Source organism: Monoraphidium neglectum (assembly GCF_000611645.1).
Source record: "Monoraphidium neglectum strain SAG 48.87 unplaced genomic scaffold scaffold01106, whole genome shotgun sequence".
NCBI lineage: Eukaryota > Viridiplantae > Chlorophyta > Chlorophyceae > Sphaeropleales > Selenastraceae > Monoraphidium > Monoraphidium neglectum.
The window spans coordinates 1-16,704 of NW_014012522.1; the positions used below are offsets into that span (position 1 = coordinate 1).

The 16,704-nt window shown below is 63.8% G+C and overlaps 3 protein-coding genes across 3 annotated transcripts; 1 reads left to right on the forward strand and 2 right to left on the reverse strand.

The window, feature by feature from the left end:
- Window position 1: 1 nt before the first annotated feature.
- Window positions 2-2,229, reverse strand: MNEG_6665 (hypothetical protein; the record flags this gene model as incomplete). Its single annotated transcript, XM_014044859.1, has 5 exons — window positions 2-547; window positions 776-1,231; window positions 1,371-1,557; window positions 1,888-1,939; window positions 2,178-2,229. 5 exons carry the CDS (start codon window positions 2,227-2,229, stop codon window positions 2-4), a joined length of 1,293 nt encoding a protein of 430 aa, XP_013900313.1.
- Window positions 2,230-4,779: 2,550 nt separating this feature from the next.
- On the reverse strand, window positions 4,780-8,425 carry MNEG_6666 (Hypoxanthine-guanine phosphoribosyltransferase; the record flags this gene model as incomplete). Its single annotated transcript, XM_014044860.1, has 7 exons — window positions 4,780-4,857; window positions 5,122-5,187; window positions 5,377-5,570; window positions 5,743-5,845; window positions 6,053-6,098; window positions 7,361-7,412; window positions 8,398-8,425. The coding sequence occupies 7 exons, from the start codon at window positions 8,423-8,425 to the stop codon at window positions 4,780-4,782; spliced, it is 567 nt and encodes a 188-aa protein (XP_013900314.1).
- Window positions 8,426-9,336: 911 nt separating this feature from the next.
- Window positions 9,337-14,114, forward strand: MNEG_6667 (protein CWC15; the record flags this gene model as incomplete). Its single annotated transcript, XM_014044861.1, has 11 exons — window positions 9,337-9,347; window positions 9,543-9,591; window positions 9,917-9,977; window positions 10,271-10,437; window positions 10,686-10,745; window positions 10,919-11,058; window positions 11,242-11,290; window positions 11,505-11,554; window positions 12,443-12,538; window positions 12,722-13,253; window positions 13,488-14,114. Coding segments are annotated over 11 exons (1,842 nt in total), but the record flags the coding sequence as incomplete, so codon positions are not given.
- Window positions 14,115-16,704: the final 2,590 nt, after the last annotated feature.

Below are 16,704 nucleotides of genomic sequence, written 5' to 3' on the forward strand. Positions count from 1 at the left end.
TCTATCTATCTGTGCCTGCTGACGTCAGCATCATATCAAAAGCGGCCGGCGACATCAGCCGGCCGACCCGGGTGCCGGCCGCGGGCGGCAGCTGCGCGAGCAGGGGCGCGGAGCCACATGCGGGCGCCGCGAGGAGGTCGCCACAGAATGCAGCCCATGGCTCGTGCGGCGCGGGGCAGGCCGCCAGCTCCTGGCATTGCACCGCGAATGCGCCGGCCTGGCCGTATGCCGTGCCGCCGCCCAGCAAGGAGCTGAAATAGTGGTTATTGGGCGCAAAGTGCGCCCACTGCTCCCGCAGACCCTGCTGCTGCTGCAGCAGCCGGCACTGCCACTGCGCCTGCAGCCGCTGCTGCTCCTCCTGAACACGCAGCCCGAGGGCCAGCGCCTCGGCCCTCTGGCGCTCCTGCATCACCCGCAGCTCCAGCGCCTGGCGGTGGTACAGCAGCTCTTGCTGCCGCGCTCGGTGCTGCTCCGCGTGCGCAGAGTGCATCGGATGCCGCTCATGTTGCTGCTGCTGCTGCTGCTGCTGCTGCTGCTGCTGCTGCTGCTGCTGGGCAGCAGCAGATTCGGGGCCAAATTCCGCGCTCGCCCATGGGATGCAGGCGGTGTCACAAGACTGCGCAGACCACGCCCGCTCGGGCGCGGTCCTTGTGCCGCAGCACTTTGACGTGCGGCCCGAGCCTCGCACTTTGGGCTGTGGCGAAGGGACGGGGCTGTGGGCGCAGCTCGGGCCGCGGCCAACGGCGCTGCGCTGGCCGAGGCTGGCGGCGCCCACCTTCCATGGGCTGCCAGGCGGCCTGCTGCGGCCATCCACGGGCGCGGTGACGACGGCGGCAGCGGCGGGCCGCCAGCTGAACCCGGCGGCGCTGGCATCACTGGAGGAGGCAGGGCCGGCCACGGTGCGTGGCGGCGCGGCTGCATCGCGCGTGGCCACGTCATGCGCGGCACTGCCGGCGCTGATGTGGCTGTGAAAGGCGAGTGTGGGCTGGTGGCATTGCTCGTCTAGCTCCCTGGTTGGCGACGCCGGTCGCAGCTGCTCCTCTGACTGTTGCTTTGACTGCTGCTGCTCGCGCTGCTGTTCGGTTGGCAGCTGCTGGGCAGGCGTGCGGTCCCCGCTCGCTCCGCTTGCAGCAGCAGCAGCCAATGCGGCTTGCGCGGCGGCCACCGCCGCTTGGGAGGCCTTGCCGCCCTTGGCTTTGCGCTTCTTGATGCCGCGGGCCAGCCGCCTCTTCTGTGGGGCAGGATTGGTTTGAGATGAGAGCGCGATTGGTTTGTATCCCTTGTGAGGTTTGGGCCAGGGTTCACAAACAGGGGCGAGGCGAGGGCGCAGCGGGCGGCACGGGGAAGGGGGGGGGTTTGCGCGCACACACCTTGCGCTTTCCGGGGCGCGCCGCGCCGGCTGCCGGCGCCGCGACCGGCTCTGCCGGCCCCGGGTTTCGGGGCTCCGGGGCCGGTGCGTCCTTGTGGGAGAGCAGCCAGTCGAGGGTGCAGCCGGCGTCTAGGTAGGCGTTGTTGAGGGGCTCGCCGCTGGACAGCTTGCGCTTGAGCGTTGCATTCCTGGGGAGGGGGCGTGGGGCAGGGCGGGAGTGCGCTCACAGGGGGAGCAGGGGGACCAGGGGGAACAGCAGGTGGGGATTGAAAGGAGGGCGCGTGTGATCTGCCTAGGGTTCAGGTGTGTCTGCGCAGCCGTGGCAGCGCAGCTGGGCCACTGAGAAGTGCGGCGCATCACGCGGGCCTTTTCTCGGGCCTTGCCACGGGCTGGAGATGGAGGCCGCATGGCAGCTGCAGCGGGAGTCTTGGGGTGCCCTTCCTCTCAGAGGCTGACGATGCCCGTGCCTCGCCTTTGCCCCTTGTCACTGCCCTCGCCTTGCACAAGCCAGCCCTCACCAATGGTTCTTGATGGCGTTGTCGGTGCGCCCGGGCAGCAGCTTTGCGATTGCTGGGGGTTAAGAAGCGTATGGTGGGTCTTTGGGCGTTGAGGGTGGGGAAGGGGGCCGGGAAGGGGGAGCGGGAAGGGGAAGGAGATCCGGAGGCCTAGGGGCGGCCACGCAATCAGTCCCCTTCACCAAGAAACCTGCAGCCCACGTTATCAATGAGCCCCGTGCCGCGGCCCTGCCTGCCGCGAGGTTGCAGCGCGCGCTTCGCGGGGCCCTGGCCGTGCCTGGGGACGTGCTCACCGGCCCACTTGTTGGTGAACACATCCTGGCCCTGCGAAAGCCACACATCCATTGGGGGTGACAGGGGAGGGGGGTTTCAGCGGACAGGGGCGCCACGGCTTGCCAGCCGCGTGCTCAACGACGCAAGGAAGCAGCCCTTTGGGATACTGAGGGTGACAGGCAGAGCAGGACGCGGCCCTGCGCCGCGTGCGCCGGGTGCAGGCGGTGGGAGAGGCACCTTCCCGGCGGGGAGGGCCCCGAGTGCATGTGGCCGTGGCGGCCACGCAGGCGCCCCACCTTGACGATCACAGCCTGCTCCCAGATCGAAAAGGGCTCCTTTCTCACGTCAGGGTGGAGCTGGTTGCAATACCTGAGGGAGAGCAGAGGGTTGGGGTGTGGGGCCGCGGATTCCTGCGTTCAGGCTTGGCACCCTGCCCGCGCGGGTCGCCCCGCGCAGAGGTGACGCAATGAGGGCCTGGCTGGGGGTTGGCCACCATGGTGCTGGTTCCAAGCGGCAGCATCAGAATGATGCTGAAATGGTCAGCGTTCTCAGCAGCAGAGTGAATGGGGATGTCGGCGGCGCCCAGCTGGTGGGCGCTGCCGGCACCCGTCAGCTTCGCTAGTGAGCGACACGGACACATGCCGCCATGTATCGACAAGTGCCCGTGGGGTCCTTAGCCTGCCATGGTGCGTATAACTCGTGAAGAAATTCATAAAACTTGCCTGAGTCGGCAGCTCTGCGGTAAAGGGCGGTCGGGTGTGTAGCGAGGAGTAAGGGTCGGGGTGTGGATCCGTGGCCAGGATGCAGTTGGAGTCTGAAAAGGTCGGTAATAGATAGGGCTTACCTTTGCGCTCCTTCCCGGAACAACTGCGCTTACAGCCGTCCAAGACTTGGTGCCCAAGCGCGAGGCCGCTTCAAGCAGCACGGCGTCCTCCTCCGCCAGCCATGACCCGCGTTTCTGAGGTACGTCTTCCATGTACAAGCGATATCCCTCCGGAATGGTCGAGCCACGGGGGTCGCAGCGTGGTGACCAGCAACTGAGCAACGAGCGAACGCTTTTAGAGCGCGTTACTTCGTGCAGCTTTGCACATTTACACAATTCAAGCATACACCATTGTGAAAAAGAGGCTTGGTGCTGGGCAAGGGCCTGGGCATTTCGTGACCAACATGTGGCACTGGGAATATCGATCTTCACAGCAACCCGCCTACAGGGTCAAAATAAGATGTTAGCGGTGGAGACTTCCTAATTCAAGGTGCATGCATCCCCAGGAAGGCCCTGTGGGTCACCAATGCAGCGAAGACGCGGGCAGGTCTGCTGCCCAGCTGCTGGCGTCAGCTGGATGCCCATTGACGACACCCCTGTTGGTCGAATGATCAAAGCTGGCAGCACACAGCGACGCACCCTCAGTAATGCAACGTTCACAGACACAAATGACGTCGGCGGAGGTTACAGTGCTGTGCATGGGCCTGTGTGCGGCATCGAAGCGAGTGCACACCAGCACTGGGGTGACCTGCGAGGGCACAGCGCGAAATCTCGCTGCCAGCCCCGCAACAAACCGCGAATGAAAACGCGAAAGAGGCCCACAAGGATGTGCGCGGCAGCAAACTCCGCCCCAACGGCGTGCAAATCCTTCATGGGCAGCCAATGTGGAGAATAGGTGGCACACAAGTGTTTTGAAAATCAGGTGGATCGCTAAGAAACAAGGTTGATGGCGGCGGCTGCGGAGCCCTGACACGGCACCCCGCAAAACAGCGCGTCCTCCCTCGTTGAATATAAGACCCTCCCCTCCCCTCGCTCTCAAAGCGGTAACGGGCGCGGCTGGCAGCTGGAATGGCAACAAGCCGCGCGGGGGGCGTGCGCGCCCGTGAGCCCCAGACGATGCGCAGCGGCGCCAGGACCTGGCTTGGGAGCCGGGGCCGCAGGGCTGCCGCGCTCGTCAGGCTCGGCTGGGCTGCGCCGCGCCCGCGCGTCCCTGAGGCATCCAGCGCATTGCGCGCCGTCTGGCAGGGGTTGGGTTCTCTAGAGGCAGGGAGGGAGGCGCAGATGGTATCGCGCTCCACGCCGCAGGGGCGTGAGCGTGGGCGTGCGAGGGGGCGTTGCCACGAGGCGGTCTCGGCGCAGCCGCGGGGCGAGGGGCCGGCCGCCGCAGGGAATGAGCCGCGGCCGTCCCCTTGTTAGTGATACACGGTACAGCGCGGGTCAGAACCCCACAAGCACGTTATAAATACCTGATCGAAGTGTCTGAAAAGCAATAAAAGCTCTGCAGGGTCGCGGAGCCGGCGCACATGCTGGCGCAACAAACTTTCGCAGCCCCGGCACGCAAGCGGTGAGGACCGGCGCGTGCCGTCCAGCAGGGCGGCACAAATGCTTCAGGAAACAGCACGGATGGGGGGGGCTTGCCTTAAAGGCAGACCACACGGCGGCTGACGGCTCCACACATGGCTGCGCCGCCGCGGCCGCCCCCGGCTGGGTGGCCAGGGGCGGCGCCTGCAGACGGCTGCGCGTGCGCCGAAAGGATGTGTGCGGGCGCCCTGCTCGCCGCAGCAAGCTCTGTCCTTGTCTGTGCTTAGGTCTGTTCTTGCGTGCCGTGCAGCCTGGCCGTCACTAGTGCGGGGCGGGCATTAAGCGTAGGCCTCAGGCCGCAGCACAGCGACGTATGGCAGGCAGCGGTACGTCTCGTCAAAATCCAGGCCGTAGCCCTGGGGAGAAGGCGGGGCGTGGGGAGGGGGGACTCTTGCGGCTGCCAGGACCGGCAGAGGAGCAGCCGCAACCCATGGGTCTGGAGCCCGGCCGTCGCACGGCCGACCAAAGCGCTTGCTCAGCCAGGCCGCGAGGCTGCATGAGGCACCCCCCTTGCCTCCTCTGCAACCTGCTAGCTGCCAGCCGACAGCCCCCTCCTAGGTCCCAGACCACCTCCTCGCCCCTGCCGGCCGCCACATCCCTGCCGAGGGCCCCCCACCCACCACAATGAACTTGTCGGGGATGTCAAAGCCAACATAGTCCGCCTCAAACTCCACCTGGCGGCGGCCCTGCGTTTGCAGGCGAGGGGCACCAGAGCGCCGCCCGCTCAGCCCGCCGGTACAGACTACCTGCCGGACAACAGGCGCGGCCGCCGCCGCCGCCCGCGGCTGCTGAGTGCGCAGGCGCCCCTGGCGTGAAATAGTTCTGGTCGGGCCCCGAGCGGAGCCCCGGGTTCTGCGCGGCCGGGGACGGCGCACCTTCTTGTCCAGCAGGGCGACGACCTTGACACTGTCGGCCCCGCAGGACGCCACCGCCCCCGCCAGCCTGCAGAGCGTGTTGCCGCTGTCAATAATATCCTCCACCAGCAGTACGTGGCGCCCCGCCCAACGGCTGTCGCTGCTGCTGCCGCACATGTCCACGCCAACCGCACCGTTGCTCACGCTGCTGCTGCCTGCGCGCGCGGGGTCGAGGGGCGCGCAATGCAGCCGTGCGTGAAGCCACGAACAGCTGCACTCAATCGCGTGCAGCTCAGCTCAGAGCCGCAGGGAGATGAAGACGGCTGCGCCTTGACAGAACATGGCCACAAGGCCGGGCAGGGGGCACTGGAATCGAGGGTGACTCACCGTATGACGAGGCGCGTATGAAGTCGATGCGCACGCTGGGCATGCCCTCCTCAGCGATGGCGCGCGTCAGGTCAGACATGAAGATGAAGGCGCCCTTGAGGACCTGCAGTGACAAGCGCATAGTGTTGATTCATGCAGTGGGCCGTGGGGTCGTTGCTCGCTGTTGCGGAGGGCCGCGCGTTGGGGCGCGTCGGATCAGGCACGACAACAGCGGCAAGGTTGCCCTTGGGGATTGCATTGCCGACGCTGGGTGGCCGCGGATGCCAGCTGACATGGGTGCCGGCTGGATCGCGCCGTAATTCCTGCTCACCCCCACAACAATGAGGTCCTTGCCCTGGTAGTCACGGCAGATGTCCCTGGGGGGGGGGGTTATTGCGGGGAACAGGATGGGGGCCAGAGGGGCGGAAGTCGGCTGGAAGGGCCGCAAAGCTGATCCCCTGTGCGCAATCCTCTCGTTCGCATGCGCGGTTGATAGCGGTTCATGGCTACTGGTCAGGGGCACCGACGAGTGTTCGCAAGGCGGGCTTTTTGCATGGGCGCGGTGGGGGGTGCACAGTGGGGCTCCCGCCGGCCCCGATGGCGGCGCCGCTCGCACCTGGCCAGTGTGCGCACACGGTCTGCGACCTGCCCCTGTGTGAAGAGTACCTCCTCAATATCATCTGGGATGTCCTGCTTCAACTGTTTGCGCGGTGCTACTGTTTGGAGAGGCCGATACGGGGCTGCGACGGCCCGGGCGGGAGTGCTGGCCCGAGGGCGGCCACCGCGAACATATGTGCGAACACAGCGAATATGGCGAAGCATCATGCTGGACGCTGAGAAGACCGGTGCGCGCGGACAACAACAGGGCCACGGGCTGCCGAAGTGAAGGGTGTCTACGTGTCTGGACCCCAGATATCAAATATGAATTGGATGTGCGATTCCCAATTACAAAGGGGGCTACATCAAAGCTGTGGAGCTGGTGTAGATCAGTCCGCGCTTCCACATGCAGTCAAGACTACCGTACCGTATGCCGGAGGTCGCAGTGTGTAATGCGAAGACGTCGATTCAAATAGTCACTGGCATGATCGTCTGATACAGCACCGCCACCTTCGATCTGTGCCGGTGCAGTCCACGAGTGGCAATGGGCACCCCTGCGGCGCTGTTGCGGCTTTCAAGGCACTCGATTAGCTCAATGATGGCTTTGGCCGCCAGTGGGGGTGGCCCCATCAGCGCTGCATCCCCGCTGCTGTCGGGTGCGGCAGTTGTTCATTCTGGTGGCGCGCCGACTGCAAGCTTGCGGCGCTTCTCCTCGTCGCCGCCGCCCGCGCCGCGAGGCAGACCAGCAGACGGCCTTCAAGAGGTCCCAACGCCGCTCCCGCCGGCAAACCAGGGGCCTTGGAAGCGCGTGAAGGACCCGTCCTCAGGCGGCACGTGCGTCCAGCAGTGTGCTTGAGCTTGCATGGGGTGGGGTGCCGCAGGCCTCGCATGGTGTACTATGTTACTGGGCATGTGCGTGGATCGAAAGTCGCTGCACCGCAAGAAACACCGTCTTCTCGCACAGCGCTTGGCCCCGTCCCACTGGGCCTGCAGCACCCGCCCCCCCCCCCCCCGCAAGCCCCGGCAGCCTGCCGCCTCCCACCTGTTCCGATGCGGCAGGTACTGGTGGAATGAGTCGACAAACGCTGTCACGCCTGTTGGGGCCCCGAAGCCGGACGCGTGGGTCGAAGTGCGGGCGCCCGGTGGCGGCGCCTACTTCTGGAACAAGCAGTCTGGTGTGCGCGGTGGCTTTTATGGCTTGTGCATGGTCAGCTGCAGCGGGGCCTGCAGTGCAAGGCGGCGCGGGCGTGCCGGTCAGCGCTTTCGTACATGCGAGAGTGTCACGGTGGGCCTCTTTGTGCAATGATCACTGGCATGTTCGGCGCGCGAGCTGCAGCTGTTGCAGCAATTCGCACTGCGCCCCCGCGGCCCCCGGCCCCCGCCCGTGCCGCAGGGACGACAACAGCGATCGGCGAGCCGCTCCCGGGCCCGGAGGGCCGCGTGCCGGCGACGCAGCAGTTTCAGCAGCAGATGCCGACGGGCCGGTCTGCCGTCTTCAACTTGGTGACGTACCCCTTGATGCTTGGCCTGGGGTTCGGCGCAATCTTTGGGGTGGTGCGGCTCCTGTTTTGAACGGCCGGCCGGCCTGCGTCGGGTGACAAGCGTGGCTGCTGCGAGTGCATGAAGCTTCTGGCCAAAATCAACTGCCTGGTGAGGTGGGCGAAATCGCCCTTGTACGCAGGGCCGAGCATCATGCTGATTTGTGAAACCCCCGTACAAGTTGTCATCCTTGTTATTGTTGTGTTGTCTCTACCGGTTTGCAGTGTGAGTCTTCTCATTGTACTTGAAGCGCGGTCACTGTGCAGCCTACGTCTCTTTTCTGAAGGTACTCCTCTGTCATCCTGAATGTTGGCCCGCTTGTTGGGATTCAGCGGGGCGGTCGTGGTGTTGGCCATGCAAATTGCAAAGCGAGCTGATGTTGACACCATTGTCGTTTCGGCAAAGCTCACAGCCGTCAAGCGCTTGCCTGGGGTCGGTGGCGCTGGCGCTGTTGTTGGCTGGTTGCGCCCTTGTGCCTGTGCTGCGGCTGCACACATTGCTCTGATGGTGTAGATGAAATGTTTGTAACCCTGCACATACCGTTCGTCTTGTTGAGTGGCATCGCCATGTTGATGAGTTGGTCCGCCTGCAAGTGGTAAAAGATTATGTCAAGCCGCGAGGGACGACAAGAGATGCCGGCACTGCCGGCAGGGCGGCCATGGCGGCCAAGGGCTGCACGAGCAGGGTGGATGCGAGCAGAGCTGCATGCAACAAACAAAGTGAGATGCTATTGACAGGCTCTCATCTGCATAGCTGCATGCCTCAGTACAGTAAGTGCATGGTGAGTTTCAAGTGCCAGTCGATAAGTTTGCGCAAGATCGCTTTTCCAGCGGCAAGCATACTCCCAGTTATGTTGGTGTTGTTTCATCACCATTTTCGTATACCTGACGGCGCGTTCTGCTCTCTCAGTACCGTACGTCCCACCCGCGGCCCCCCGTGTGCAGCATCAGCCTGGCCCAAGCAGCAGGTGCAGCAACTTGTGAGGGTTTGACGCCGTAGCACGGTCCTGAGGTGCAAAGGTTGCAGGGTGGGGCCAACAACACGAGCGGCACGACCCCACCGCGGCCTGGCGCTTCCGCTGCACCAGCCCGTTGCATGCTCAAGAGGGTGCATGGGGATGCTGTACAATGTTCCTGGCGCTGCTGCTCTGATATCGTGCGTATGCGCTGCCTCCGCAGGGCATACAGCTGAGCTTGGAGTGGTGCAGTGGCTATAGCGCCGCACAGCTGACTGCCGAGCAGCGCGAGCGCGACCATCCTCTGAGAAGCCGCTACAGGACCAGCCGCAGCGGCGTAGCCGACCGCAGCAGCAGCAGCAGCAGCAGCAGCAACAGCAGCAGCAGCAGCAGCAGCAGGCGCCATGACGACGGCGCACAGGCCCACGTGGGCCCCCGCGCGCGGCGGTGAAGAGCAGGGCGGCCTGCGCATATTTGTTGCATCCAGGGCGCGCTCGGCGAAGGACCAGCCAGCGCAGCTCACCATGAAGTTCAGGTAAGACGCTTATCACAGAATTCAAGGCGGATACGTGCTCAGCTCGGCTCTGCTTTTTCTGAAGGCCCTGTCTTCGTGGCATGGCTGCGTCGTGTGGGCGCGGCGGCATGGCGACCCCTCGCGGCAGCGTCGCGGCGACTCGCGCGAGCACGATGCACCGCGCCGGCTGACGCTTTGCCCGCCTGCGCCACGCAGGGGCCAGGGTCAGGCGGGCGCAGCTGATCTGGAGGGGAAGGACCTGAAGGTGATCTTCACAGGCAGCCTTGCACCTGGTTGATGCTCAAGTCTAGTTGCCGTCGCCCTTGCTGGCATCAGTCGGCCCCCAAACCCAGCGCTTGGACTCAGCACCTGTTGCCTGGGGCTCTGCAAGCTCCTTGCGGGCCTCCGCTGCCCAAGGGGTTTGAGGGAGCATCAAGTGCAGCAGCAGTTTGGAGCACGCTTGCAGGCGTGCAAGGGGTTAGTGCGTATTTCGTTGTGGGTTTGTTGTTGCCTCCCCGCCCTGCTGCCCACACTACTCATTCGCCCTCGTCACCAGCCGCTCGCTGTTGTGCACCCGTCAACCTCGCCAGGCCGAGCTTGAGGCTAAGGAGCGGGAGCACATCCGCAAGACCAAGGGCGTCAATTTTGAGGGTGGGAGGGGCGCCACGCTGCCATGGGACTTGAGTGGCAGCTGACTGCGGAGGAAGGGCGGGAGAGGATGCCCGGAGCTCCTCGGCCGGTGGGGCGGGCGCGCGGCAGGAGGCAAGAAGCAGGGGCGTGTTGGCTTGCCAGCTGTCACCGCCTTTGCACCTGCCGCATGCGCGGGCGCTTGCGCACCACATGCACGCAGACATGTGCACACACGCACACACATACACTCAACACATGCACGCGCACGCACACCAGCTTAAAACCTCGTTCTTGTTTCTCTCCTCCACTTTCAGAGGTGCGCAAGCAGGACCTGGAGCTGCTTGAGGCGGCCAGCGGCCCCGACGACGCCGGCGGCGGCGGCGGGGCTCGCACCCTCGTCCCGCGCGCGCAGGACGCGGACGATGCAGATGCGGACGACGGCGACGACAGCAGCAGCAGCGATGACGACGACGACGACGAGGTGCGGCACACTTTCCTTCTTGCCACCTGCACTTGAACGTGCTAACACCCCATTTTGCGACCCGATGCAAACACCGCCCCACTCAAGGGTACACAACACCCCGCCGCCTGGTCTCCCCCCTCATAACCTGCCCGCCATCCCTGACTTTCACCGTCCCACCTCTTGACATCCACCACGCCGCCCCTGCACCCTCATTCCCGCCTCTGACATTCACCACCCTGCCTGTTCATCCCGACCCCCCGCACCAGGATGACGAGGCCGAGCTGATGGCAGAGCTGGAGCGCATCCGCGCAGAGCGCGCCGCAGAGGTGTGCGCCGCGCGCAAGGGGCGCGCACAGACCGCAGCGTCCAGCGAGCCGCTGCATCTGCCGACCGCCAGGAGCGCGGAGACCCTGTGAACGCGCAGGCGTTCCATGGGAGGGTGGGGCGGAACCCGTTTCGTCGCGATCTTAACATACCCTCTAACGCCCCCAACTCGCAGGCCGAGCGGCGCGCGGCGGAGGAGGAGGCGCGGCGCGAGAAGGAGAAGGAGGAGGCGCTTCGCACCGGCAACCCGCTGCTGGCGATGGCGGGCGGCGCGGGCGGCGCCGGCGGGAGCGTGGACTTTGGGGTCAAGCGCAGGTGCGCGCGGGCAAGCCCGCAGTGGGGTGCAGGGTGGGGTTTGTTACTGGCACGGTGTTTTGCAGTGTGGAGGATGCGTCGCGTGTTGTCTTGACCACCCTTGGCGCAGACCGCTGTTCAAGCAACGCACTTGCCTGGAGGAATTGGCTTGGTGACCCAGCGTCCCGCTCCTTGGCGGCCCAGGTGGGACGAGGATGTCGTTTTCAAGAACACGACGCGCGGCGAGGTCAAGGTGGGCGCGTGAGGGTCGAGAGTTTGGAAGGCACCTGTACAACACTGGATGGGGGTAGGCGGGACGGCGCGGAAGGCGACCCACCCCCAGCCTGGGGCGCCGCGACCGCAGGTGCCCGTTCGGGTTACAGGGGCTCCCACGTTCGCATCTACCGCAACACCTTCCTCCCGCCTCCAACATCCCTAAAATCATGCTGAACGCACCGTGTCTCTAGGCCCCGCGACGCTTCATCAACGACACCGTCAGATCTGACTTTCACAAGAGGTGGGTCGTCGGTGGCTGCAAAGATACCACTGCTGATCCGTGTGCGACTGGCGTTCCTTCAATTCCTGTGCTGACACGCCATTCTTGCATGTCCTTGTAGGTTTCTTGATCGCTACGTGAAGTGAAGCAAGCATCACCGTCGTATGCCCAAGCTGCCGTTGCGGAGGGCCATCACCATTGCAGCGGAGGGGCAGCTGACCCAATGCTAGTGCTGAGCCACATGCACTCACGTGGGCGCTTACACGCTCGTGCTGTAACCTGCGTTCTGTCTCATGAAGTTGAGGTGTGGAGGCAGCAGAATATTCATCCACACTTCTTGCATTGGAGCAGCTGCACATGCTGGGCGTATTTGCCACAGCATTGTCAGTTTGAGTGAGGCGACATCTCCTTCAAAATGCTACTCCAGGGACAATGAGATAGCAAGAAGAAGGCAAAAACGTTGAAGAAACGAATACATATACAATTGATGCATCATACGACCCTATGTACCATCATTGGCGAGCCCGCGGACGTGCGCATCTCCTGGCGGGCGCCATAGGGGGCCTCTTGGCCCGCACATACAAGGAAAAATGCATTCAAAGACATCATTGAGATGCTTGCTCACGGCCCTCGTCTGCGTAGGTCCGCAATCGCTCGTCACGTACGGTTTTCAGTAGCCGTCCGCAGCCGCGATGAAACCATCGGGCCGGGAACGCTTGGGGTATTGAAGTTTGTCGAACTGATTCAAAGAAGTTTTTGAGGTCCCATGTCAAGGTGCAGCGGCCAGCGCCATGGTTGTTGGCATAGTGTGATGCACGCTGCTGATGCCGCACACCGTTGCAACCTCGGCCCTGGATGTGCAGGCGTGCCGGCGTGGGCGTCCCGCACGCTTCAACCGTATGATCGCAGCACGATCTGCAGCGGCGGCCTGCTGATCAACGGCTTTTTCGACAAGGGCCACCTTGACAAGCTGCAGAACGCGTTTGTGATGTCTCTGCTCTCCAGGTCGGCCTGCGCACACACACATGAGGATGTGTTCCATGGACTGCTTTCTGGGTGCCTTGATCCATACTAATTGTGATCAGCAGGATCTAATTCGCCCCCCTGCACAAGTTTCGTTCCCCTTTTGACGGCCCACTGACCCTCTCTCCACGGTGCCCACGCTCCCCCCCCCCACCGCCCCCCCAGCGACACCTACCCGGCCACCATCCTGCCCGGCCAGACAAACGCCAAGTACAACACCCTCCGATACGAGTCCGCCGTCCGCACGCGCTGGGAGGCCCTCGGCGCGCGCGGCGTCGCTTTTGTGGACGACCACGAGGACCACCTCGAGGCCCACGCAGTGGTGGTCGCGACCCCGACAGACGTCTTCATCGCGTTCAGGGGCACGTCCACGACGGAGGGGTGGAGCTCCAACGTGAAGGTCCGGCCCGCGAAAATCACGGCCGGGCGCGACGGCCGCGGGCCGGTGCTGCAGGTTCACGGTGGCTTCATGAGGTCCTTCGCGGCGATCTACGCTGACGTGGCGCTGGCCGTCGCCAGGGCGTTGGACGAGGTCGTGGACGCGCCGTCCGAGGCGCGCGTGTTCATATCTGGCCACTCCATGGGCGGCGCGCATGCGATGCTGGCGGCGTTGGCGCTTGCAGACAATGGCGCACGCATCGGCGGTGTGTGGACGTTTTCTGCGCCCAAGACTGGAAACGACGCGTTCGTGCAGGAGGTACGTGTGTCAAAGCAGCATTCCAGCTGGGCGGCAAGGGGCAAGGCGTGTATTCTCTGAATTCTGCTTGCCCTTACTGAATGCACCATGATAAGCATCTGAATTGCTCACCACAGCACCGCTTCATGAAAGGAACATCCAGCAGTCCGTCAACGTACTGTGCACTACTGCGCACTGGAAAAGCCCACAACCTCAGCCCACGTGAATGGCGTGCTTGCTGCACATCCCCCGCAGTACATGCGCCGGTTTGGGAGCGTGACCTTCCGTTGGATCAACGGCCTGGACATAGTGCCCACCCTGCCGCCAGACATCCCGCGTGTTGAGTCGTACCGGCAGCTGCCTGCCAACACCACTCTGTGGCGGACCATCGGCGGCCAGTGTGTCAAGGCGACTGGGGAGCTGCTGCTCGGCTGCCCGCCAGGCTATGGCCGATCCAAGGAGAAAGAAACGCCAAAGGGGCGGAAGGGCAGCAAGCAGCCACTCAAGGAGCAGGAGCAGGAGCGGCTGCAAAGGGAACGCCTCAGACAGCAGCAGGAAGTCGAGGAAAGGCAAAAGAGGGAGCAGGCGGAGCAGCAGCAGCAGCAGCAGCAGCAGCAGCAGCAGCAGCAGCAGCAGCAGCAGCAGCAGCAGCAGCAGCAGCAGCAGCAGCAGCAGCAGGAGGGCCAAAACCCTGGCGGGCAGGCGGCATCCAGCGCCGCCAAGTACAAGAAAGCCAAGCCTAAGAAGCAAACGTGGAAGCCGCGGGAGGAGCGCTGCACCTACACCATTGCAGACCACCGGCTGTACAAGGCGCTTGCAGCGCTGGGCGGCTGCGTGTCCAAGCAGGCGGAGGCTGCGAATAACGCGTGCTCCGTTGCAGTGGTTAGGGCAATCTTGCCAAAGAGCAAGGCATAGTTGCGCATGTATCAAACGCTCTCAGGAAACATCTGCTTGGTGATCTGTGCAGGGCTGCACTGTTTGCTAGGCCTCGTTCTTGCAGGGCTTCATGCTTGCATTCGAAAGCTGATACCTCCAAAAATGCATTTTGCCCATAGATCAACGCACATGCGGCACATCGCTTTAATCAGGTGCCACAACGAAGGGGCGCACCTGTCGCGCCCTGCACATTGCCATGAGACTGTTTGCGTGCTGGTCCAGCGTAGGCATGCGCAATCCAGGTGCATGCGCATCTGAAAGGCCACTTCACGAGCAGGACGGAGATCCTGCCTGGCCCATGTTGATTGATCAGATGTGCACATTCCAGCTGATTGATATTGCGTTGTCCTGCGACCTTGCAGTGTGGCGCCTAGGGACATGCACCTGCACCAACAGCCTGCCTTCCATTTACTTGGTACACAAACATGAAGCTCATGTGGCTTGAATGTGGCGCGCCGCGCACGTGCCGACCTGGATATCTTGGGTTCCATTCCGGCATCTGCCACCTACATTACCTCCCTGTTCCCCCTGAATCCTGAGGTAAACTGTATCGAGATTACTGTACAGCACGCAACTCAGCTGACATTGATAAAGCTCAGGGGGACGGTCAGGCTGCCTGGCAGGAGTCAAACTAAGTGAAACTGAGACAGTGTAGTCGAGCTGCTGTCGTCATGCTCTGCGTGCTGTGCTGCTTGCTGTTTCGTACTGCTCTGTTTGCTGCTTTAGACGAGTGCGGTTCTAAAACAGTACCCAAACCTCGAGTCAACGTGCAACATACGGTGACGAATCAAATCACCTTTCCCACAACTCGGCATCGACCGATCTGCTGAGATCGCAATAGCATGCATTTAGCTGACCTGGGCCTCGCTAAATGGCAGCATCAGCATCATCCAAAACCACACAGTGTGCTCACAGATGCGCCCCGCCTCTTGGCGTGCATCCACAAACCTTCGGCTGCGGCGGCGTGCGACGTGCATGTTGTGGAGGATCCTGCTACGGGCCACGCAACGGGCTGGATTTTGGCAGAGGACAGTCATGCAGGACCTCGATTTGGCTTGGTGGCTGTGGCGGAGCCCGAGGAGGCGGTGAGCTGCGCAGAAAGCGCTGCTCGGGGCGATGCCCCTTCTGCCGTCTTGGTGGCTCCGCCATGTCGTTGTCGCCTGGCACGCCCCCCCACACGGCCCCGCGGAGCGGCCTCATGAGCCTGGAGAGTTGGGTTGGCCACCACCCCTGCGCCACGTGCGCATGCATCGCAGGGCCGCAGGGCAAGTTGGCGGGCGCTCGAGGCCGTGTGTTCGTTGGAACTTGATGCGTTAAGATTCTTCAGCCTGCCAAAGGTCAGCGAATGGACAACAAAAGCAAATTGCAAACAGATTAAACAGCATCAGCACTCCTGTGTCATGTTGGCCCGCAGCAAGCGCACGTGCACCTCTACTGGTGGTGCAAACCTTTAAACGCTCAAACGTACAGGTCACAGATGAGGTGGCCACAGCCCTCCTGCCAGCCCGTGGCTACTCGCGGATGTACCACAACCCATGCACCCAGTTCGTGCTGCGACGACCGCTAGGGGCAGCCGTGCTGGAGCGCTGGCGCGAGGACGCCGGCCGGCTGCGGGCGCGGGGGTTTGCTCTGTCGCGGCTGAGGCACGCGGACGCAGAGCTGGTGGACTCCCTGTGGTGAGCAGCCGGCGGCGCCAGCCATGTTTCCACTGCATCACGGCATCCTTCATGCCCAGCACCCAGGCTGCCCGTCGCAGCCAGCGCAGCTGGTGGGAAGCAAGGCAGCCGGGTCTCCGCTGCGGTGCCATGTCCGCAGTCCGTCTGGCCCTGAACTCGCGTGGCTTGGCCGTCCAGCAAGCACCGTGGGCGCCACCAGGCCCAGGCGCTCAGCGACCTTGCAAATATGTACTCACGCGATGGCACACTCGGCGGGTGCTCAGGCCGTACCGCAGCCCCTCCAGCTTGGCGTTCATCCAGAACGCGGTCATCGCCGGCGGCCTCTGCACCAGCTGCGTGCGAGAGGGCGGGGAGGAGGACGGGCGGCCGGTGGCTTGGGTGGTCGAGTATCCAGATGGCAGGTGGGCGTTAGGGCAGTGAGTGTTTGTGATGGGCCGCAGAGGTTCTGCACAGGGTACTCTTGGGGATTGGCCCACCAAGCCCCCTGCTTGGCTATTTCTTTCTGCCTTGGTAAACGGGGCGGTCGAACCACCCGCGCTTTTGCAAGTCGCTCTTCGCTAGGCCCTGCCACCCCCTCCGCTTCCCACCCAAACCCCACGACCTCACCCACAACCACGGCCCCCCCTCGGATGGCGCAGCTTCGGCATGCTGACCACCCTCGAGCCCCACCGGCGGCAGGGGCTGGCCCGGCTGGCGCTCGTGGCCCTGGTGCAGCAGCTGGTGGAGGGGGGCCGCCTGGCGCGGCACCCGCTCTTCTGCTATGTGGTCGAGGACAACGCCCCCTCGCTGTCTCTGCTGCGCTCCCTGGGCTTCGAGGAGGCCGGCGTGTTCACGTGGCAGGCGTGGCGGCGGGGCGGGGG